This window comes from Ailuropoda melanoleuca, chromosome 5 (genome assembly GCF_002007445.2).
Source record: "Ailuropoda melanoleuca isolate Jingjing chromosome 5, ASM200744v2, whole genome shotgun sequence".
NCBI lineage: Eukaryota > Metazoa > Chordata > Mammalia > Carnivora > Ursidae > Ailuropoda > Ailuropoda melanoleuca.
The window spans coordinates 63,952,858-63,978,022 of record NC_048222.1 but is presented as its reverse complement, the minus strand read 5'-3'; the positions used below and the strand labels follow the sequence as shown (position 1 = coordinate 63,978,022).

The 25,165-nt window shown below is 39.0% G+C and overlaps 1 protein-coding gene across 3 annotated transcripts in view; it reads left to right on the top strand.

The window, feature by feature from the left end:
- RAD51 (RAD51 recombinase) overlaps positions 1 to 24,114 on the top strand; it is a 29,800-nt gene extending 5,686 nt beyond the window's left edge. For 2 of the 3 annotated variants that reach the window (XM_034661145.1, XM_002913219.4), the window contains exons 3-10: positions 697 to 834; positions 8,142 to 8,259; positions 9,818 to 9,909; positions 13,966 to 14,060; positions 22,409 to 22,522; positions 22,888 to 23,017; positions 23,207 to 23,328; positions 23,795 to 24,114. In XM_034661145.1, coding sequence (XP_034517036.1) covers positions 697 to 834; positions 8,142 to 8,259; positions 9,818 to 9,909; positions 13,966 to 14,060; positions 22,409 to 22,522; positions 22,888 to 23,017; positions 23,207 to 23,328; positions 23,795 to 23,918 — 933 coding nt within the window. In that variant the 3' untranslated portion in view covers positions 23,919 to 24,114. The remainder of the gene's footprint in view (positions 1 to 696; positions 835 to 8,141; positions 8,260 to 9,817; positions 9,910 to 13,965; positions 14,061 to 22,408; positions 22,523 to 22,887; positions 23,018 to 23,206; positions 23,329 to 23,794) is intronic. The other variant, XM_034661146.1, reaches the window with a different exon arrangement.
- The last annotated feature ends 1,051 nt before the right edge of the window (positions 24,115 to 25,165 follow it).

Here is a 25,165-nt window from a genome sequence, read left to right as displayed (position 1 = left end):
TACACATTCCACCACTAACTAATATTGTCCCAGCAGTCATAGTTTTGGTGGCTAATAAAATCAAAGCTGAATTTGTAATATAAGTAGGAAGAGGTGCCTTTGGGCGATTTATTTTGAAAACTGGTATATGAGTCCTTGACCAAAAGTAGTTTTCCCCCATTGTCTTTTTTAGGTTTTTATTTATTTATTTGAGAGAGAGAGAGAGAGAGAGAGAGAGAGCGAGAGAGCGCATGAGCAGGGGAGGGCAAAGGGAGAGGGAGAAGCAGACTCCCCATTGAGCAGGGAGCCTGACACGGGGCTTGATCCCAGGACCCTGGGATCATGACCTGAGCCGAAGTCAGATGCTTAACTGATTGAGCCACCCAGGTGCCTCTCAAAGGTCATTTAGAGTCCTAGTCATAAAATGTTGAGAGTTACAGGTTTATTCCCAGTGCCTGTGAATTAATGGTTTAGTCCCAACTCATGATGAGAATACGTGGGATAGTAATATGGGATTACTAATTTAAAATTATTGGTTTTCAAAGTGAAATGGTTGATAATTTGTTATTAAATACGTCATGTGTAGAGAATACTTTTCAAAGCTTTTGCATATAATATCACAGTTCTTTAAAACAGCTCTGAAGTGAGTAGGGCAAATATCTACATTAGATGAGAGAACTGAAGCTTACATTTATCCATGGTTTTCTTCATTTGCAGCAATGTGGCATAAATGCCAATGATGTGAAGAAATTGGAAGAAGCTGGATTCCATACCGTGGAGGCTGTTGCCTATGCACCAAAGAAGGAACTAATAAATATTAAGGGAATTAGTGAAGCCAAAGCTGACAAAATTCTGGTAAGTACTGCTTATGTGACGTAGGGAGGCATTAGAGGGGATAGTACAAAAGGATATACGGTGAAAGGTGGCAGTGTTCCTCCTTCATCCCTCATGGTGTCATCGTGTTCCCCTTTCCAGAGGTGATTGCACTAATTATCTTTGTATGTGCCTCCTTGCATAAATTGGGATTTTTTTTCTCAAGGAAATTAGTTTCATGGTGTATGAGTACTGCCAAATTGACAAATTTGCATTCCCACCAGCAGTGAATGGTATGTACCTTATCTTTCTGGAAATTATGATCTCATGCCTTAGAAATATATTCATTAGTATATTTCTAAAAAGAGTTTCTGAAAATATTTGTTGACATAGGAAAATATTCCTGATATAAGAAAGCAGGGTAATAAAACACAAGTGTATATATATACATGATTGATTTTTGTTTTTAAAAATGTGTGTATATGTATAGCACATATACAGATAAATACACTAAATATTTGTGGTATTATTTATGGATGGTAAGAATGTGAGCAATTTTTATTTTTGCCTCGATTTTCTAAAGCTTCTTCATTTTGTATAATAAGTTTTACTTTCAAGTGTTTTTATTTCTTGTTAGCTAACTGATCATAGGCAAGATTCTTTATTATGACAAGAGAATGTGACTTCAAATCGTGCGCTTATTTTTTGGGTTTTTTTTTTTTTTAAACTTAATGATATAAACGTGATTTTACTGGCTTAATAGAAATGAAGTAGTAACTTAGTAATCCCTTATATAGCATTTTAACTTTGAAATCCCATCTGTTTCATATATATATATGTTCTTATCTGACCTTCATATCAACACTGAGAAAAATAGGTAGGGCCAGTAGTATCTGTTTTATGAATGAGGAAACTTAAGGTACAGTGGTTCAGTTACTTACCCAAGGTCGCGCAGGCAGTGGCAGAACTAAAACTAGAATCCAGTTATTTTCACCCTATCATTTTTTGATCTTATTTTCCTCCAGTGTCTTACAGCTACTATTAATTTTTCTTTAGCATTCATAATTCCCCATGATCACATTTTATTTTATGCACTTATCCTTTGGTATTTATATAGTTATTATACAGTTGGTTTTTTAAGATTTTATTTATTTATTAGAGCATGAGTGAAGTGGGTGCGAAGGGAGAGGGAGAAGCAGACTTCCTGTTGAGCAGGGAGCCCGACTCGAGGCTCAATCCCAGAACGCCAGGATCATGACCAGAGCCCCAGGCAGATGCTTAACTGACTGAGCCACCTAGGTGCCCCAATAGTTACACAGTTTGATTAGCTTTACCCTTGAACTTTTATATAGCATAAAGTAAATATCTATAAAATTGCATTTTCGTATTATGTTGATTACTGTTATAGTTTCACAGAAATTTTTCTCTGAAAAAATCTTCAAAGGCTAAAGAATCTTCAAAAAAGACTATCCTTTGTTGTTGGTGAGCTGTAGTGTATGTACTGTAACTTACTCAAATGGACAATATCTGAGATTTGTGAGTACTTATTATCTCATACATTAATATGATATATATAGATAGATATGATGAATTCTGTATTATTGGGTATTATACTGAGAGCTTTGAATTTTTAAGCACTGGCAGGAATTTTACTTCATTTAGACCACTTTGTGATAGTAACTCATGGCTGAAAAGTCATAATTCTTTTTTTAAGATTTATTTATTTATTTTTAGAGAAGAGAGAGAAAGAGCACAAGCAGGAGGGGCAGAGGGAGAGGGAGTGAGAATTCCAAGCTGACTCCACACTGAGGAGCCCGACGTGGGGCTCAGTCTCATGATTCTGAGATCATGACCTGAGTGAGCCAAAACCAAGAGTCAAATGCTTAATTTAAGTCCTTAGAGGAAAGATGTTGCTATCCATGAAAGTATGAAGTTGTCTTTTTTTCTTTTTTTTTTTTTTTTACGATTTATATATTTATCTGAGCATGGACCCAATGCAGGGCTGCTCAGTCTCACAACCCTGAGATCACGACCTGAGCTTAAACCAAGATGCGGGTGCTTAACCAACTGTACCACCGAGGCGCCTCTGAAGTTGTCATTTATTGTATTATTCAGATATGTTGTTGAAGTGATGACTTAATTGGAAATGACAGTTCTGAGCCCCCCAATACCTTATCAAATGAGTATGTGTGATACTAAGCCAGTAGGTGTCCCTAAAGTCTATTGGTTATTTTCTTTCTGGGCATTAATATTTGTGACAGAACAAATCCTGACAGGATCTTTGCTTATGCCTTGTCAGACCTTAGCTTTAGAAATCAAATTAATGTCCTGCTTTTATGAAAACACAAAAAAAACCTTTAATAAAGCAAAATGAGAGGTGCAAAATGATACGGAGTTAGGTCTATTTTTCTTTTTCTTTTTTTAAATAAATTTACTCTATTTTTTTAAAAAAGATTTCATTTATTTATTTGACAGAGATAGAGACAGCCAGCGAGAGAGGGAACACAAGCAGGGGGAATGGGAGAGGAAGAAGCAGGCTCATAGCAGAGGAGCCTGATGTGGGGCCCGATCCCATAACGCCGGGATCATGCCCTGAGCCGAAGGCAGATGCTTAACTGCTGTGCCACCCAGGCGCCCCCGGAGTTAGGTCTATTTTTCTGTCCTTTTTGATTTCGGACATTTTATGTTGTGAATTTCTAGTGGGTAAAGATTGATGATGTTATTTGCTTTTAAAGGTTAAAGAAGATTTCTTCAGTCACTGGCTCTTCCCTCTTATTCCCCCAAAGTCTTTGAAATTGAAATTTTCTTTTTTTTTTTCTTTTTTTAAGATTTATTTATTTTAGAGAGAGAGAGCATGAACGGGAAGGGCAAAGGGAGAGGGAGAGAGAATCTGGAGCAGACTCCACACCGAGCATGGAGCCCCACATGGGGTCTGATCTCAGGACCCTGAGATCACAACCTGAGCCAAAACTCAGAGTCCAACACTTATCCAACTGCGCCACCCAGGCGCTCCTGAAATTGAGATTTTCGACAAGAATATCCACTGTACGGTGGAGAAAGGAAAATAAAGAAAATCCGTTTGTAGTGTGTAAATCAAGGTGGTTGAGAGAGAAAGCTTTTATGAACGAATTCATTCAGAAGGTGACAGATTTTTGTGTGATCTTTTCCACATTTTCAAAGTTTAATTGTAATTGTCTTTTTTTGAACTGTGTTCTCTAGTACTGTAAGCACTGTGACAGATTCAGCACAGTTATTTTTTGTAATATTTTCCATTTTTTAAGATTTATTAGAGGGCATGCATCCACATGTGTATGCAGTGGGGGGGAGGGGCAGAGGGAGAGAGAATCCCAAGCGGACTCCCTGCTGAGTGCAGAGCCCCAATTAGGCTTGCTCTCATGACCCTGAGATCATGACCTGAGCCAAAATCAAGAGTTGGTCGCTTAACCAACTGAACCACTCAGGTGCCCCATGATGTTTTCTTTCTATTCACCATTCTGTGTCTTGTGTCCAAGGTTTAGTAGTTCTTGGCTATTGAAAACTATAGACTTAAGACTTCACCTAGCTCAGATGAAAGTAACTCATTATGCAAGTTTGAGAATAGAAGTAAGGTTCTCCCAGATTAGGCAGTTGCACGGTTTTTACTTCAAATTTCACTTTGGTTATATTTTGTTCCTCTAAGGGCTCATAGTCTAGAAAATTTAGGAGTTAAAATGACAAACAGGGAAAGCATCTCCTATGTTTTTTTCTTAGCATGTTGTTATTAAAATTTTTTAACTTACTGTAATGTTGAAAGAATTTTACATTGAAAACTTACATACCCACCACCTAGACTCTACCATTAACATTTTAATATATTTGACTTACCACCTGTCTGTTCATCTCTCTATCCAGTAGTCAGTCCATCTTGAATTTTTTTTATACTTTTCAAAGAAAGTTGCGGACGTCAGTACATTTCCCCCTACACAGTTCAGCATATGTTAATTAGGGTTCAGTATTGGTTTATAGTCTCACCCTCCTGCTTTAGTATTTTTATTTTCTAGTTTCATTAATCTCTATTTTTCCTAAAGATTAGTAGAAGTTACAGGAGAGATCATAGAAAAAGAAGGGAAGAAATTCTCAAAGACTTAATAACAGAAAATTTGCCAGAGCTAAAGGGAAGCAGAAGTCTCACATAGTAAGAACTCATGGAGTGTCAAAACCCACATCTAGGGGTGCCTTGGTGGCTCAGTTGTTAAGTGTCTGCCTTCGGCTCAGGGCATGATCCCAGAGTCCTGGGATCGAGCCCCACATCGGGCTCCCTGCTCCGCTGGGAGCCTGCTTCTTCCTCTCCCACTCCTCCTGCTTGTGTTCCCTCTCTTGCTGGCTGTCTCTCTCTGTCAAATAAATAAATCTTAAAAAAAAAAAAAAGATTTTATTTTTTTAAGTAATCTCTACACCCATTGTGGGGCTTGAACTCACATACCTAAGATCAAGAGTTCCCTGCTCCACCAACTGAGCCAGCCAGGTACCCAGAAAGACCACATTTCTTGTCAGAAATCTGACTGGTAGAAGCTAGTAGAACAATGCCTTCAAAGTTCTGAGGGAAAATAATTTTAAGATTTTATTTATTTGAGCGAGAGAGTGTACAAGCATGTGGAGGTGCAGAGGGACAAGACGACTCCCTGCCGAGCGCGGAGCCCAATGTGGGCCCCAATCCGAGGACCCTGAGATCATGACCCAAGCTGAAGTCAGATGCTTAAGTAGACTGAGCCACACAGGCACCCGTAAGGGAAAATAACTTTAAATCTAGAATTCTGTTTTCAGCAATTTTATTAACCAAGTACTTGGGCTGAATAAAACATTTTCAGAAGTAAAAAATTCAGAACGTTTTTCTCTTATCCACTTTCTTAGGAAATTACTTGAAGATATACTTTTAACAAAATGAGGGTGGAAAACAAAGGATCTAGGTTAGACTCCAACTCAAATACTCAGTGAAGGAGGGTCGGGGACAGTAGTTAACCTAGAGAGCAGATAGCCCAGTTTGGAGAAGAGAAGGAACTTCAGGTAGAGGGGTTTCAGTAGAATACATGGTAAGATTTGGAGGTTGGTAAATTTGAGAAATGATGAAGTCAGAAAGCACTGGAGAAAGACATGACTCAGATATAAAAGCAAGGTAAAACGAACTATGATTTTGAAACTGGTGGCGTATAAAAAAAGAAATCATTTGAATTTGACAGAAACCTATGAGGGACATTGAGTTGTTAACACGGGAACTTTAGTGAAAGAATTGTACTTCTAACGCACTGTTTGGTGCTGCAGTGAATTAAATTTACAAAGCTGTAATATAAATGTAATGGGTGTTCAAATGAGATAGTATTAGAGAAGCTTAGAGAATAAAGCTACTATTCAGCTATTCATTGATTTTCTTTTTTCTTTGTGGAAAGTTTTTAAATAAGTTTAATTTCTACTTGCTATGGATGTATTCAGATTTTTCTTTTTCTTTCCCTTTTTTTTATTGTAGTCAGACTCCGTTTATTTTACTGAGTTTATTTATTTATTTTAAAGATTTTATTCATTGGACAGAGAGAGACACAGCGAGAGAGGGAACACCAGCAGGGGGAGTGGGAGAGGGAGAAGCAGGCTTCCCGCTGAGCAGGGAGACCGATGCGGGGCTCGATCCCAGGACCCTGGGATCATGACCTGAGCCGAAGGCAGACGCTTAACAACTGAGCCACTCAGGAGCCCCTCTGTTACTGTATTTAGATTCGGGTTCAACTAGGGATGCCTGGGTGGCTCAGTCGATTAAGTGTCTGCCTTTGGGTCAGGTCATGATCCCAGGGTCCTGGGATCGAGTGCTGCATTGGGCTCCTTGCTTAGTGGGGAGCCTGCTTCTGCCTCAGCCTGCTGCTCCCCCTGCTTGTGCTTGCTTGCTCTCTCACTCTCTTTCTGATAAATAAATAAATAAAATCTTACAGATTCAGGTTCAACTAATCATTTGTGCCTTGACTTTGATGATTTTTTGAGTTTTGGATTATTGAGTGAGTTTTAATAGTTTGTATCTTTCTAAGAATTTGCCTATTTCATTGAAGTTATCTAATTTGTTGGCATAGAGTTCTGTTTTTGTAAGGTTGATAGTAATCCTTTCTTTCATTCTGAGTTGTGATTTGAGTCTTTTTTTTTTCTTTTTCTCCTTGATCTAGCTAAAGGTTTATCGATTTTGCTGATCTTTTCAAAGAACCAACTCTTGGTTTCATTGATTTTTCTCCATTGTATTTCTAGTCTCTTACTTTATTAGTTTCTACTCTAATCTTATTTCCTTCCTTCTGCTTAGTTTGTTTAGTTTGCTTTTTCTAGTATGTTTTACTTATTTATTTTAGAGAGTGCATGAGCACCAGCAGGAGGGGCAGAGGGAGACGGAGAGAGAATCTCAGGCAGACTCCCTGCTGAGCATGGAATCTGAAGCAGGGCTGGATCCCACTACCCTGAGATAATGACCTGAGCTGAAACCAAGGGTTGGATGCTTAACCAACTGCACCACCCAGGCGCCTCTGAATGCTTTTACTTTTTAAATTTTGGAATTAATTGATTGATTATTGAAGACTTATCAGTGATTGCAAAATGGGTTATAAATGTTTTCAACCTTGACAGTGTAAAAGAAAAGATACAGCTGAATGAGATAGGGAAGGTAGACATGGAGGGAAAAGCGATTGAAGGACAGATGTCCTCATTTAACAAAATAGAAAGTTAAGAGATGTAGTCTATGTGGTTGATGGAACAGGAAATGAGAATTTAAATATTTTGTTAGACTTGTGCTGTATGTCACATTTGTCATAAGTCAGGCGAAGTATGTATGTGTGGGTCTATAACAGGATTTTGGGGTTTTTTTAGTTTTCAGGTGTTTTTTTTTTTTAACTGAGGGGATGTATTGCTTGAATTAGCAATTAAAAAAATTAATCTTCATGGAGTCTCTAAATTAGCTTATCCTTTAGTTGCCAGAGAGATAAAATAATCCTAGAACTAGAACTACTAGTATTTTGATGACTATTTATTTATTTATATTTATTTTTAAGATTTTATTTATTTGTCAGAGAGGGAGAACAAGCAGGGGGAACAGCAGGCAGAGGGAGAAGCAGGTTCCCTGCTGAGCAAGGAGCCTGACTCCGGACTCGATCTCAGGCCTCTGGGATCATGACCTGAGCTGAAGGCAGAGGCTTATCCGACTGAGCCACCCAGGGGTCCGTTTTGATGACTTTTTAAAGAGATATCACTCTGGAAATTTTGTTAGAATTTGTCTCTTCCCACAGCATGTCTGATTCTCGTTTTACTAATAGTCATATTTTATTGATTTGACATTTCTTATTTTTCCCCAGACCGAGGCAGCTAAATTAGTTCCAATGGGTTTCACTACAGCAACTGAGTTCCACCAAAGGCGGTCAGAGATCATACAGATTACTACCGGCTCAAAAGAACTTGACAAACTACTTCAAGGTATAGTAATTCCTTATCCTCTGCTGTAAACTGCAGTTAGCGAAGCATGCAGGTCACAGAACAAAACCAAAGTATTTGGGTAGAATTTATGTGTTAGATACGATTAAGAGATAAGAGAACTATCCACATTGAAGAAGTAAGACTGCTGGAGGGTGGGACCTGACTTATAGTGAAATTATCTGCCAATGAAATAGTTGAATTTCCGTTTAATACTGCATTCGGAAAGTAAGCTTTCTCTGCTGACTTTAACACAAGGTTGAAAATCTGATAACTCAAACGCTCCATGCTTGAATACCGTGTTATAGTATCAGTGCATGGTGGTGCACACTAAACTTTTGTACTTTATGGAAACCTGTAAAGTTTTTGAACTTTTGAAAACATTGCTGTCCTGAATTATTGCAAGGTTAGATTTGTTTCTTGTTGCTTCCCCAAATATTTAATCATTCAAGGTTTTTTTTAGGGTGCAAAGTAGTATGCATTCAGGAATAGTATGCAAATTACTATATATTCAGGAATATGTGCAAATTACTTAATATCTCTATGCCTCAGCTTTATTATCTTCATGGTGGGATAAAAAGACTTCCTACATTATAGGTTATTGGAATTAAATGAAATGGTACATATATATGCATAGCACAATGCCAGGTACACAAGAAACAATTAGTAAATGTTAGATGATATCTCTATAATTTTTACATTTACTGCTTATTGACTTTTGATGGTATAGTTCTGTATCTTGATTGTGGTGGTAGTTACATGAAACTACAGATGTGATAAAATTGCATAGAATTATACACATATACACAAATGAGGTGAGTCCATTTATAACTAGAGCAATCTGAACAAACTCTGGGGGCTGTCTCACTGACAGTTTTCTAATACTGATGCCGTTCTGTGGTTATGTAAAATGTTAACACTGGGGGGAGGCTGAGTGAAGAATTCTTGGGACCAGGGCGCCTGGGTGGCTCAGTCGTTAAACGTCTGCCTGTGGCTCAGGTCATGATCCTGGGGTCCTGTGATTGAGCCCCTACTTGCTCTGTGGAGAGCCTGCTTCTCCCTCTCCCTCTGCCTGACACTCCCCCTGCTCGTGCTCGCTCTCTTGCTCGCTCTGTCAAATAAATAAATAAAATATATATATATTTTAAGATTTTATTTAATTATTTTCCAGAGAGAGAAGGAGGGAGAGAGAGCGAGCATGAGCATGGGGTGCAGCGAGCAGAGGGAGAAGCAGGCTCCCCTCTGAGCAAGGGGCTTGGTGTGGAACTCCATCCCAGGACCCTGGGATCATGACCTGAGCTGAAGGCAGAAGGGTCTGAGCTACCCAGCCGTCCCTAAATAAATAAAATCTTAAAAAAAAAAAAAAAGAATTCATGGAACCTCTCTGTGTATTTCTTTGTGATTTTCTGTAAATCTAGAATTATTTCCAATAAAAATTTTGTTGAAAATTGAATTTCCAAATTATGTATACATCCTTCTGATGAATTCCAAGGACATTTCTAGGATTATCGTTTCTAAACATTTGTATTGTGCTAAGAGGTGTTTCTTACTGCTCTTTTAGGAGGAATTGAAACGGGATCCATCACAGAGATGTTTGGAGAATTCCGAACTGGAAAGACTCAAATCTGTCATACGTTGGCTGTAACATGCCAGGTGAGCTTTTGGACTCTAACCAAATAAGCAAAAATTAGTTGATTGCTATTTGCAAGCATCTTTTGGGATGGACATTAAAAGGGCACTTTATCCCTAAGACTTGTAGACTCCTACTGCAGAATTCTTCCACGTCCTAGAAACTTTCACATCATTGTTTTCAGATTATTTGGTCATTGTTTCATATGTTTTCTTGTCATCCACTATGCCTCCCAGGCTTTACCTGCCTTCTTCAATACTCTAGATTTTATGATTCACTATTAAACTCATTCCTCAGATATATATTCCCCCCCAAAGAGTTGTCAGTCTCAGATGAACCCTTCTCAGAGTCTTCTCTGAGAACTGTCTGGTTTTGTTTTTGTTTTTAAGATTTTATTTTATTTATTATTTAAGAGAGAGCATGAGTCGGGAGCAGGGGAGAAGCAGACTCCCTACTGAGCAGGGAGGCCAGTGCCAGACTGGATTCAAGGACTCTGTGATCATGATGTGAGCTGAAGGCAGACACTTAAGCAACTGAGCTACCCAAGCGCCCCATGAGAACTGACTTCTTAGTGCCTGTTCCTTAATAGCTGACCATACTGGGGAAAAATCATACCATAAAGCTGATTGTCTTCACTTTAAATTCAAGTTGACAGACGTTAGATTAACATTCAGTACTGCTTGGAAGACCTACTAAATTTGTTTAGGCTTTTTTTTTTTTTAAGATTTTATTTATTTATTTGACAGAGACAGCCAGCAAGAGAGGGAACACAAGCAGGGGGAGTGGGAGAGGAAGAAGCAGGCTCCTAGCGGAGGAGCCTGATGTGGGGCTCGATCCCAAAACGCTGGGATCACGCCCTGAGCCGAAGGCAGACGCTTAATGACTGCGCCACCCAGGCGCACCTGTTTAGGCATTCTTTTTCCCATTCAGTATGACAATTCTCATGTTTGTCCTTTCTTTCCAAACCTTCATGTTCCCTTCAGCCCTCACTCAGCCAATGACCAACCTGCTCTTCACATCAAATTTATAAATCTACCGACATTTATATCCATCTTTTCTTATCTTGGGCTACAATGGAAAAAGTGTCTCTTTTCTTTTCAAAACCCCATCTTATCAGTGTGATCTGGTTACCATCTCTGGCCACCTTCTCAAGGACTCCACTCCTCCTCTATTTTCTGCTTTACCTCTGTATTAAGTATCTCTTCCAAAACTTTTTTTTTTTTTTTGCTTATAGTCTCATTCGTGGGAGGATTTGGAAACAGACACAGTGAATTAATTAATGCCTAAGATCATGTTTTATCGAAATAATAGATATATGGGGTGCCTGGGTGGCTCAGTTGGTTAAGCATCCGACGCTTGATTTCGGCTCAGGTCATGACTTCAGGGTCATGAGATCAAGCCCCGTGCTGGGCGTGAAGCCTGCTTGAGATTCTCTCTCCCTCTACTCTCCCCACCCCTCCACCCCCCAAAAAAGAGAAGAGGCGCCTATGTGGCTCAGATGGTTACGTGTCTGCCTTTTGCTCAGATCATGATCTCCAGGTCCTGGGATCGAGCCCCACATTGGGTTCCCAGCCCAGTGGGGAGTCTGCTTCTCCCTTTCCCTCTGCTTCTCCCCCTGCTTGTGCTGTCTCTGCCTCTCTCGCTCTCTCTCAAATGAATAAATAAAATCTTTTAAAAGAGAGAGAGAAAAAGGATGCTAATTCATTAATAACAGAAAGGATTACATTTCACCAGCCTAAGAGCTAGAACTAGTGTTATAGAAAGGATGTTCGATTACTGCTTAAATCTAAACATAATCTGCTCTTATTTTTTCAGATTTTCTTAATGAAGTAAAACTCTATTACATTAGATCTCTGTCTAATAATGAAGATACATAAAGTTGAGAGCCACAGTTAAATCATAAAAATGAACAGGCCATGTTTCTTTAAAGTACTAGACTAATTTTAAAATGCAGAGAAGACAGTTTATCATAAATTCCAATTTTAAATGCATATACCTTTTGACAGAAAATGTGGCTTATACAACTATTCACATATAGTCAAGGATAAATGTACAAAGAATATACACCACAGCATTTTAAAATGATGAAAGTTCAAAACAACCTACATCACTGTAAAATAGAAGAAGAGTTAAATTATGGTACTAAGAAGTTATTAAAAATCACTAACTTGGTGGTGGTGTCCCAGTTCAGTAATACAGGATGACTGCAGTGGCACTGGAGGGCAAGATGGAGGAGACAGAATGCGCTAGAGTGCAGAGTATGCAGTCCTTCCCCTTGAAATTGGCTCAGTAATAGACTGGAACCTTGTCTACTTTTCTCTCAGTCTTTTTTTTTTAAGATTTTTTTTTTTTAAATTTATTTATTCGACAGAGATAGAGACAGCCAGCGAGAGAGAGAACACAAGCAGGGGGAGTGGGAGAGGAAGAAGCAGGCTCACAGCAGAGGAGCCTGATGTGGGGCTCGATCCCACAACGCCGGGATCACGCCCTGAGCCGAAGGCAGACGCTTAACCGCTGTGCCACCCAGGCGCCCCTCTCTCAGTCTTCATACCTATACCCGGTCACCTATGGTCTCCCTTCTGCCCATAGAGGCCTTTGTAGCTGGAAAAGAGCTTCCTCTCATGCTAGCTCTAAAGATTACAAAGTGAGAGAAATGGGGATCCTCATTCATCTTAATTCCTTAATTTCTTATCCCCTGTGTGTCAAGATTTTCTCCTCCCCAAAAAACTAAGCGTTTGCTGTCCTCTTGGCCAGTGGTTCCAAACCTTTCCTCTATCAGGACCCTCTTTTGTTGTATACATATCCTTTCCTCCTTCTATGGATTCTTAAGATTTATCTGCCAGCTTATTAAATGATAACATAATCATTTTTTGTTTTCCAAATTAAGCATCTGTAACTGAATGGTAAGGTCAATGCCTTAGAGGTGGAGAATATCATCAGTTATCAAAGTGCTTTCTGTATGTCAGCCACTGTATGCTAAACACTTTATGTGAGTTATTTAATCTTCAGAACAGTCCCATAAGGTGGGTTTTATCTACATTTTACGGAAAAGGAAACAGATTAATACTCTCAAAGTCACATAGTAATGGCTGAACCACATATGAAGAGTGTTATATGAAAATGCATAGATGATGATCTGGAAGATTACTTCTGGGAGATGGGAGTGATAAGAGCTTTCACTTTTTACTCATTTCTATGTTGTATGAATTTTTAATGTAAGGATATAGTACTTGCATAATTTGGAAAATTTTTTCTCAGAAATAGGAAAAGAAAGAAAATTTGATGCTTCTTGGCTCTTAATGTAAAATGTCCTAAAGGATTTCCCTCAGAATTTAAAGGTGAATTGTGGCTCCAAAGTAGATTGTTAGGGTGGAAGCTACCCTTTAGCATCATTCACATAAAATTTGTAGAACTTAAAGGTGTCTGGCATGGGATGGGTAGCCTAAAACAAAGATTTCCCTAAGTGGCTCGTAAGACAATTTTGATGGCATTCCTCCCTTTTCTTTTCTTTTTTTTTTTTTTTTAAAGCTCTATTTTCCTTTTCCCCCTTTTGTTTTTAACATCTGTAGGTATTATTGGAATAAACACCTTTTTTCGTCTCTCTCAGTCATACTTTAAACTTACTAAGAATGCCCCTAGGGCATTGCCAGACCCCTTTAGGAACCTGAAGAAACGAATCAACTCTGCTCAATAAAGTGAAGTGTTAAGTGTGGTCTGGATGTGACAAAAATAATTGGGTATTGGATCAGGGTCTCTAACTTATTAAAGCTAAGGTAGTAAATGATCTTTCAAAGGTTTGTACTCTTGAGAGAATTTTCAGTCTTGCGTTGGTATTCAGTCATAAAATTTTATCACCTACTTTGGATTGTATTTCCAAGCAGTCCAACTCTGGCAAGAGTCTGGCTTTGCATGCTGTGGAACAACAGGAGTTTCATATCCACTACTAGTTGTATTTCTGTCAGAAGGGAATGCCTCCGACTTCTGATTGACTCTTTAAAGTGTTTTTTCTCTTTGCTTTATTGGGGGTGGATGGGGAAGTTGATTAGTTATTTCCACACTGTTCTTTTTGTTCTGTCTAGCTTCCCATTGACCGAGGTGGAGGAGAAGGAAAGGCCATGTACATTGACACCGAGGGTACCTTTAGACCAGAACGGCTGCTAGCAGTGGCTGAGAGGTAGGTTACTAAATTAGATGAGAGAAATCTGTTTTCTTTTTTTTAAATTTATTTGAGAGAGAGAGAGGGAGAGAGAGAGAGAGCATGAGCTGGTGGGACAGAGGGAGAGGGAGAAGCAGACTCTCCGCTGAGCAGGTGCTGGATGCGGGGCTCGATCCCAGGACCCTGGGCAGGATCATGACCTGAGAGGAAGGCTGACACTTAACCGAAGCTACCCAGGTGCCCCTAGATGAGAGAAATCTGGCTGCATCTGTCACTGTAGTGATTGCCAGGGTTAGTATGTCTGAAGAGTGTTTCTTCTTTTACTGGTCTATATCCCCAAAGTTTTATGTATAGTTCAGAAGAATGACCTTCCTTAGAAAAAAGCACTCTTCTTTAAAATCTATGAGTTATAGTCAGACTGCATAAAAAACTACATACAACTATATGCTGTTTTCTAGAGAAACACTGTAGATTCAACAAATAGGTTGAAAGAAAATGGATGGGAGGGGCGCCTGGGTGGCGCAGTCATTGGGCATCTGCCTTAAATAAAAAATATATATATAAAAAAAAAAGATGGGAAAAGATATTGCATCCAACAGTAACCATAATTGGCAATACTAATGTCAGAAAGCATAGACTTTAAGACAAAAAAAAAAAAATACTAGAGACAAAGAGGAACATTTTATAATTAAAAAGTCAGTTCATTGGGAAAATAGAACAATTATAAGCATCTCCATACCTTAATAATAGGCCCCAAAATACGTGAAACAAAAACTTACATAATTGAAAGGCAAAATAAGCAATTTAACCATAATGGTTGGGGACCATATCTCACTTCAAAAACCATTTAGCTACTGTACCTAATGGTGGAAGTCTGAATGCTTTCTCCTTAAGATTGGAATCAATACAAGGATGTCCACTCTCACCATTTACATTCCATTGAAGGTGGAATATACTGAAGGTACTGGAGGCCCTAGTCAATGCAGTCAGGTGAGAAAATGAAATAAAAGGTATCCAGATTGGAATGAAGGATGTAGGACTATCTTTATTCACTGATGAAGTGATCCTGTATGTAGAAAATCCTAAGGAATCCAGAAACATAAAACTACTAGAACTAAATTAGTTGAGCAAGGTTCTAGGGTACATTGTCACTATGCAAAAATCCATTGTGTTTCCATATACAAGCAATGAACAGTTCAAAAATTAAGAAAATAGGGGCGCCTGGGTGGCACAGCGGTTAAGCGTCTGCCTTCGGCTCAGGGCGTGATCCCGGCGTTACGGGATCGAGCCCCACATCAGGCTCCTCTGCTGTGAGCCTGCTTCTTCCTCTCCCACTCCCCCTGCTTGTGTTCCCTCTCTCGCTGGCTGTCTCTATCTCTGTTGAATAAATAAATAAAATCTTTAAAAAAAAAAAATTAAGAAAATAATTTCGTCATTCACAGTAGCACTGAATTCCATTCACTGTCAAAATGATCAAAAATCAAAATAGGAATCAATTTAACAGAGGACTGCAAAACATTGCTGAAAGAAATTGAAGATCTACATAATTAGAGAAACAGTCCATATTCAGGGATTGGAAGATTAAAGTCATAATTTTCCCTCAAACTAATCTAGAGATTCAGCACAATCCGTACTCTAATTTCAGGAAGGATTTTGGCAGAAATCAACAAGCTGGTTATAAAATTTATATGGAAATGTCTAGGACCCAGAATAGCCAAAACATTCTGGGGTAGCAGGGAGAACAAAATTGGAGGTCTTGGTCTTCTTAATTTTAAAACTTACTATAAAGCAACAATAATTAGGACAGTGTGGTGCTGGAATGGGACAGACATGTGGATCAGTGGAACAGAACTGAGAATTCAGAAGTGAGCTCTTCCATTTATAGTCATGTGATTTTTGACAGAGATGCCAAGGCAATTTAATGGTTCCTCAGTACTTGTCTTTTCAACAAATGGTACCAATGTAGTTGGATATCAACAAGCAAAAAGATAAATTTAGACCCTTACACCATACATAAAATGAACAAAAATGGATAATAGTGTGGTGAATCCTCAAAAAACTAAACCTAGAATTATAGTATAATTTAACAGTTCCACTTTTGAGTATCTAAATAATTGAAACAGGGACTCAGATACTTGTACACCGGTGTTCATGGCAGCACTAGTCACAATAGTCAAAAGGTGGAAACACCCGGCCTATTCATCACTAGATGAATGGATAAACAAATGTCATATAAACATAAAATGGAATATTAATCTTAAAAGGAAGGAAATTCTCACACATGCTACAACATGGATGAATCTTAAAAACATGTGAAGTGAAATAAGCCATTACAAAAGGACAAAGATTGTAATGATTCCTCTTATACAAGGTACTTGAAGTAGTCCAGTTCATAAAGACAGAAAGTAGAACAGTGGTCCCCAGGGGCAGAGAGTGAGGAGAATTGTGAGTTATTATTTGAGGGATACAGAATTTCAGTTTGGGATGATAAAAAGTTGTGGACATGGGTGGTGGTTGATGGTTGCACAGCATGGGAATGTACTTACTGCCACTGGACTATACATTTTTAAAAAGGTTAAAATGGTCAATTGTATGTCATGTATATTTATTATTATTCTTTTAAAGATGATGGTCCTAAATGTAAGAATAAAACTATAAAACTTTCAGGAAAAAAGGCAGACAATATTTGTGAGCTTGAGGTAGGCAAAGATTTCTTAGATAAAACACCAAAAAGCATCCATGAAGGAAAACATTGATAATAGTTTTCATCAAAATTTAAAAGTTCTGTGCTTCAGAAAACATTATTAAAGTGAAAAGACAACCCAAAGAACGTCAGAAAATATTTGCAGATCGTATTTCTTTTTTTTTTTTTTTTTTTTTAAAGATTTTATTTATTTATTTAACACAGATAGAGACAGCCAGCGAGAGAGCGAACACAAGCAGGGGGAGTGGGAGAGGAAGAAGCAGGCTCACAGCGGAGGAGCCTGATGTGGGGCTCGATCCCACAACGCCGGGATCACGCCCTGAGCCGAAGGCAGACGCTTAACCGCTGTGCCACCCAGGCGCCCCTGCAGATCGTATTTCTGAAGGGTCTAGTATCCAGAGTATACAAAGACCTCTTAAAATCCACCAATAAAGAGACAACCCAATTAAAAATTGAGCAAAGAATTCATACAGTTATTTCTCCAAAGAAGATAAATGGCCAAGAAGCACATGAAAAGATATTCAACATCAAGGGGAACAACAAATTCACACCACAGTGAGATACCAGCACTAGGATGGCTGTAATAAAATAGGCAGTAACAAGTAGGGAGGATGTAGACACGTTGGAACCCTAACACATTGTTGGTAAGAATGTAAAATGGTGAAGCTACTTTGGAAAACTGGCAGTTAAATGTAAAATTACCATATAACACAGCAATTGCGCTCTAGTTATTATGTACCCAAGAGATGAGAAAACATGTTCATATAGAGACTTGTATGTAGATGTTTATGGTATTGTCATAATAGCCCCAAACGGGAAATAACCCAATTGTCCATCAACTGATGAATGAATAAACAAAATTTGGCTTACGCATATAGTGGAGTACTATTCAACAACAAAATGGAATGAGGTACCCATGCAGGTCATACCACAGATGAATCTGAGAAGACATACTAAATGATAGAACCTAGACACACAAGACCACATATTCTATGATTTCACTTATATGAAATTTCCAGAAGGGGAAAGATCTATAGAACGATAGATCAGTGGTTGCCTAGGGCAGGGAGTAGGACTAGGAAGTAACTGCAGATAGACTTGAGAGATCTTTTGGGGATGATGGAAATGTTTTAAAATTGGATTGTGAGGATGACTGTACAATCTGCAAATTTTATTACTAAAAAGTCATTCAGGGATGCCTGGGTGTCTCAGTCGGTTAAGCGTCTGCCTTCAGCTCAGGTCTGATCCTGGGGTCCTGGGATCGAGTCCTACATTGGGCTCCTTGCTCAGCAGGGAGCCTGCATCTCCCTCTGCCTGCCGCTCCCCCTGCTTGTCTGCTCACTCGTGCTCTCTCTCTGACAAATAAATAAATGCAATCTTTAAAAAAAACACAAAAAACTTTAAAAAAGTCATTCAGTTGTACACTTAAAGCAGGTCAATTTGATGGCATACGGAATACCTCCGTAAAGCTGGTAAAGAATGTATAATTTTCTCTGTCCCCTAATAAATCTTTCAAACTCTTAAAATTGTTTTACATATTTCCCCTTGTCTAGGGTAAAATGTGATAATTTGGTCCCTACCACATATTGCACTGAAACCTAGTGATTAAATACAATTTAATTGCATGTTGAGATATCAGACCCAAGTTGGAACTTGCCTTGCTAAGTTGAGAATTTTTTTTTAGTTTTAGAATTATAACCAAATTATCTGCCCCAGTTTGCTATTTGAAGAATCCAAGCTATTGAATGTGTATACCATTGCGGCAAAAACACCAGTTGGAACAATAATTGCAGCTCTTTGCATCTGCTTCCAAAATCTGTCAGGAAAAAAAAATTCCTTTCTTTCAACCTGATTTTAGGCTTCTAAAGGTGAGGATACTGGAGCGCCTGGGTTGCTCAGTCAATTAAGAGTCTGCCTTCGGCTCAGGTCATTATCCCAGGGTCCCAGGGTTGAGCCCCACATCGGGCTCCCTGCTCAGTGGGGAGCCTGCTTCTCCTTCCCCCTCCGCACCTGCTTGTGCCATCAAATAAAATCTTTAAAAAATAAAGATGAGTATACTAAACTGTATCTTCCCTCCCAAAGTTATTTTTGTTCTTGCACAGAAATCACACTTTTAATTTTTAAGTACACTGTTTTAATAGTTTTTTTGATAAAATCATTAAAATTTTGCCCACTAACATAAATGAGTGTTCAGATAGGATAGATGAGATAGTAGAATGTTGGCTCTGAGGAGAGGGCTTTGTTTTCCTCACTTACTGTATCCCTAAGCCCCAGAAAAGGGCAAACGGTATTAATGAATGAAATAGTCTTTATTAAGTAGGGCCATGTTTATGGCTGTTTTGTCAACTACAGGAAAAATAGGTTTAAATAGAAATGTCATTAATCCATTTTATCACTTCTGCCTATCAAGAGCATTTCTTAAAATTGAATTTCTGTTTATGTATATTGTGTTTACAGTTCTGGGAAAGTTACCAGGCCTCCTTAAGCCTTAATCTAGTTTCCCTTCACAACAGAACAACCCTCATTAGTTTTAGCTGTTGAAGAATATTGACACCCGCCCCCCCATCTAGGTTATACTGTAGTTCGGGGCTTCTCAGAACACAGTCCTCAGTTCAGCTGCATTAGCTTCACCTAGGAACTTGTTCGAAGTACAGATCATCTGACTCCACTCCAGATCTACGAATCAGAAACTGTAGAGACTCAGGATAGGGTCCAGCGATGTTTTAACAAGCTCTCTCTGCAGATGGTAGTTAAAGAACCATGGCCATAATTGCTAGCTACAGTGTCACCGCCTTTTTTTTTTTTTTTTTTTTTTTAAAGATTGTTAGAGCAGGGTGGGAGGGGCAGAGGGAGAAGGGAGAGAAAGAATCTGAAGCAGACTCCACGCTGAGCACGGAGCCTGACGTGGGGCTCGAATCCACAACCCATGAGATCATGACCTGAGCTGAAAGAAGCCAAGAGCCAGATGCTCAACCGGCTGAGCCACCCAGCGTGCCCCAGTGTCACCACCTCTTTTGAAACTTCTTTTAAATACTGTGAAGGAATGCCAGAACCCACCTTGAGGTGGTACAGCTCTTTTTCAAACTTAAATGTTAAGAATCACCTGAAACATTTGTTAACTCCACAAATTACCACACCTCTTCCCCCAAAATTACGATTTATTACGTCTCGGTTAGGCCCAGGAATTTTTATTTACAGCTGTTCCAGGTTATTCTTTAAGGAAGTTCTGGAAACACTATGAGAGGTGATGCTTACTTCCAGTTTTTCCCACATTGTGGGAATTGAAAATTCCATGTGCTGCTTCAGGAATGTGAGCACAGAGATCCCTATGGTGTTTTTTGTGAACGCTGCTGACATAAAGTCCAGGATAACTCTTTGTTTTCCTGGTAAACCATCCATATTCTTTTAGCAAAGGATAATCTCCTTTCCTGATAGATGATATCAATGTTTCTTGAGCAAATCTAGATTTGTGTGGTACAGTACTTAGGCCTCTTGAATCTTTTTCTTACAGCCATGATTTAAATATGGAAATTTTTATCTCCTTATCCCCAGTATATTTGGTTAAGATTCCAAGGTAAAACCCTATCCTTATTCTGTCTCTTTATCTTCATGCCCAGATTTAATAATTCATCATCATCAATCCACTTAATGCCAAAGCTAAACTTCTACTTGTGTTGATGGTGGCAAAAATAGCAGGTACTTGAAGTGTCTAAGAAAGTACAAAGACTGTGCCTAAGATGAAGAATACATTTTATGATGTGGAGAGTGCACTTGGTTAGAGTAGGACTTCCTGATATTGAGGGTTAGCTTATTGCAGTGTTCTATCCAAGTGCTAGATAGAGTGTTTCTCCCCCCCCCCCCCCCCCCCCGTCTTTCTGGGAGTAAAAACTGGAGGAAAGCTATTCACTAAAGCTTAATCTCAGAAGAATAGGTTTAATGTAGTGCATGCTTTAGTAAAGATCAGAGTCTCTGCATAGAATAGACTTGCTTCTGTAAAGGACTGATAAAATCACAAACATAGAAACTTAGGGTTCTCAAAGAATGCCTTGATTTTGCTTAAACAGATTTTTTTTTTTAAACTGTAACATAAGGCAGTTGGTGGTGTACTTTTGGACTATAATGATTTCAGGTTAACATTAATATGAAAATACTACTTGGATTAAAGTGGTATGATTGTCTTTTTGTTTGGGTTGTGGATAAAAGCTTTATTCAGTATCATTTATTCAGAATTTAGGTATTAAAAATGTGCTAGGTAAGAGAGGCCTAGTCTTTTCCCTCAAGGAATTTGTAGTCTAGTAAAGGAGTAGTAAGTTAGCTTCTCATAAATGCCATAAAGAGGCCTAAACCAAGTTTTCTGGAAGTGCAGAAGAGGGAGAATCACATCTATTTGAGAAGTGCAGAGAAGCTTTGTAAAAATGCAGGCATTTAGTTGTGTTTCAATAAATGGCTAAAATCAAATTTTACCTTTGAAGAAATGGGGACCCATTGGGGTGGCTGGGTGGCACATCAGTTAAGTGTAAGATTGTTGATTTTGGCTCAGTTCATGATCTCAGAGTCGTGAAATCAAGCCCCATGTGGGGCTCTGTGCTCAGCATGGAATCTGCTTGAGATTCTCCCTCTCCCTTTGCCCCTCCCCCCTGCTCTCTCTAAAATAACTCAAGAAAAAAAAAAAAAAGAATGAAAATTGGCTTACTTGTGAATGCTCAAAGTGTTGAGCATTCATGTCTTAGGTAGCCGTTACAGAGGTGGGAAAAATAGATTTTTAAAAAATAGGAAATACTTTGCCTTTTTTTTTTTTGAGAGAGAAAATGGGAGAGCACAGTGGGGGGGGGCTTAATTGGACACTTAACTGACTGAGCCACCCAGGCACCCCTTATTTGCCTTTTTTAAATGCAAAGGAAAAAAAATCATTGAGGTATAAGATGATTTAAGGTATCACTTATTTAACCATACTGGATACATGTCATATAATCTGTCTTAACTGTAACTAGTTATTAGCAAGAAAGGAGACTAGGAGAAATGAAATCTACTTGTTTCTCTTGAACTTCTTAAAGTTTTGGGTGCTTGTTTAGAAGGTTTTATTCCTAGGGGCACCTGGGTGGCTTATGTGGTTAAGCATCTGACTCTTCATTTCAGGTCAGATCATGATCTCAGGGTTGTGAGATTGAGCCACGTCTGGCTCTGTGCTGGGCATGCAGCCTGCTGCAGATTCTCTCCCTCTGCCCCTCCACCCCCCCCCATCTCTCCCTCTCTTAAAAAAAGAAAGAAAAGAAAGAGAAAAAAGGTTTTATTCCTCTATAACAACAGTTTATATGAATTTAATTGATCTTTGATTCATTATTTTTGTTTCAGTTCCAATTCTGTCATGTTGCATTGGTTTTTCCAAGGGAACATTTGGAACATGATATTTGGAAATTTGTTTTGGCTCAGGAGTCCTCAGAGACTAAATTTGATTTATCTTGAAGTCCTGTTCAGTAGATCTACTCCAGAGCAGTTGCTGTTGTTCTCTCTCTCTAGTTTGCCTGGACTTCTAATAGAAAGGGAATTAACATCTTTAGCCTTAACACTTCTTACCTAATCAAGCAATCTCTTTGCTAGAGATTAATTTCCAGTCTGCCTGAGTTTTCTTTGCAGCCTAGAAATGTTCTCTATTTTCTTCTAGATATGGCCTCTCTGGCAGTGATGTCCTGGATAACGTAGCATATGCTCGAGGGTTCAACACAGACCACCAGACCCAGCTCCTTTATCAAGCATCAGCCATGATGGTAGAGTCTAGGTACGTGCTCAGTGGAAGACACTGAACATGGCCCAGAGCCCTTACCCTGAATCTTATATAGGCTCTTGGCCAAATTGATAGTAACTTGAATTAGAAATGGGGAGATTTAAGTTTTAGTTCTTAATTTGACACTGTTGCATTGTAGTTCAGGTCAAGTCACTGTTAAGAAATGAAACCATAATCCACTTGAACTTACTGGAAACTTTACTCATTATATAGTGCCTCAGACATAAATGCTGTACAAATATTTTAACAAAACATTTATGTACGAGTATAACTGAATATCAAAGTTTAAGGTAGTGAGGAAGGGAACAGAATCTGACCCAGGCTTGAAATAGACTTCATAGAGTCCTTGTTCCCTGTAGGTATGCACTGCTCATTGTAGACAGTGCCACTGCCCTCTACAGAACGGACTATTCGGGTCGAGGGGAGCTTTCAGCCAGGCAGATGCACTTGGCCAGATTTCTGCGGATGCTTCTGCGACTTGCTGATGAGGTAAGTTGTGGGATCGGGACAGAGAATGTCTTAATCTTCAGGGACCTTGCTGGGAGGCCAGAACATTAGGGCCTGGTTTCACAGATAGGAAGAATATATTAATCATTCATTATTTTGTGGGGAAAGGGGCGGCAGCAGTAAGGTCCTTAGAATGGCCACAAAAAATGACATTTATCCTTTCTCCATCAGTTTGGTGTGGCAGTGGTAATCACCAACCAGGTGGTAGCCCAAGTGGATGGAGCAGCCATGTTTGCTGCAGATCCTAAAAAACCTATTGGAGGAAATATCATTGCTCATGCCTCAACAACCAGGTAAAATGATGGGATAGGCGGCTTCGTCTTGGAATGTCATATTAACTGAAGTAGACATGAAGATATAACATTTCCATTTAAATCCAGTTAAAGTTACCGTTGTATAATTAGACACAGGAGTCCTTGCTAAACGTAACTGTCATGCTGATTAGTGCATATGTTTTCAATTTATAAAGGAATTAAAAGCCCTCAAATATGCCAGACTGAATATGAAGGGTATGCCTCTCCCTCATTATTAAAAAAGTAATTGTATCAATACGGAAAATCCACTAAGGTGGGAGGGCAGGGTAGGAGTTGGATTCCTCCAGGGTGGAAATGCCCCTAAGGAATACAAAAAGATTCCCCGAAGTCCTAGAAAGTATATAGGTCTGAAAAAAAAATTAGATCTACCATAAATAAGAAAAAGATTTTTAAATTAAAATTTTGGTCTGTTTTTTTGTTTTTTTTGTTTGGTTTTTTGGGTCAGACTATATCTGAGGAAAGGAAGAGGGGAAACCAGAATCTGCAAAATCTACGACTCGCCCTGTCTTCCTGAAGCTGAAGCTATGTTTGCCATCAATGCAGATGGAGTGGGAGATGCCAAAGACTGAAACATTGGGGTTTTTCCTGTGCTAAACCTTAAGTGCTATAGACTGTTGGAGAAGACTGCTCCCTGGGGTTCTTCATAGGCCTCTTCCTGTTGTGACTGCCAGAAAAAGGCTTCCGGAAAAACATCTATTGTATCGGCTTTTCTGATGGTGTAAACAGGAGACAGGTCAGTAGTCACAAACTGATCTGAAATGTTTATTCCGTCTGGAGTGTATTAATTTCTATGTGCACTATTTCAGGGGAAGTAAGGAATACCTTTGACATAGTGCCTTGGGGTTGACTCAGAACTAACAACGATCTACTGGACAATCTTTAGTTCTCTTGCAGACATAAGCTGGGGAGACTGGATTCTTCTCTGTTTGAACAATGTTGAAATGCCTGTGTGGCAAAGAAAGTGGGTCTTCTCACAGGTTCTTTTCTTTCTGCCAGTAAAACAGTCAGAAGCAGGTTAAGTTAGTTTGCCTGAAATATGTAAGAATTTGTGTTAAGGGCTACAGAGCAGGCCTACTGGACCACCAGCCCTTCACCATCTACTTGCTTGGTTTTTTAACTGCTAAGAGTAACTCAAGATAGTTCTAGAATCTTAAGCATTCAGGGGCTCTTTAAGTAGATTTAGTGTGGAGCTGCGAAGTTATTTGTGCTGTTGTTATATGTTCAGATGATGGAGCTTATTTTCCTTCAGTCTAAGAGATTATTACAGATAAATATGCCATGACTTTCCAGTGGCCTTTGTGAGTCTTACATTGTAGAGTCCTGATACTTGTCTGGATTATTCTACTTTAGGGGTTTGAGATCCTCTTCCTCTTCTTCAGATTTATACTCAGGATGGCTTTTAACCAGCTCTTTGAATTTCAAAGGGCCTGTCAGCTAGTACTGGGAGGAGAGGCATAGAAAATCTGTTGCCTGTGTTGATCCTACTATATATAGGGAGATGGGAAGACGTAATCAATTTAATGTGGCTTTGTTTAAAGAATGGAGTACCTCTCCACTCTTGTGTTTCATTTTTATACCATGTAACAAACCTGGGATGATAGCCGGAGTGACAGATTCTAGAATGGAAGCTTGGTTCTTGTATAAAAGCATTTCAATCCTTCAGTCCTATAAACTTATCTCAATTATTCTTGTAGGTGGGATTTATCAGGTGAGATTAGGCTTTGTGCTGTTAGCCCTAACTAGCTGGAATAGGCCTTGTTAGGCTAAAACAAGCTCTCTGCCTGTGTTTTACATGTAACTAAAATTTCCACTGAAA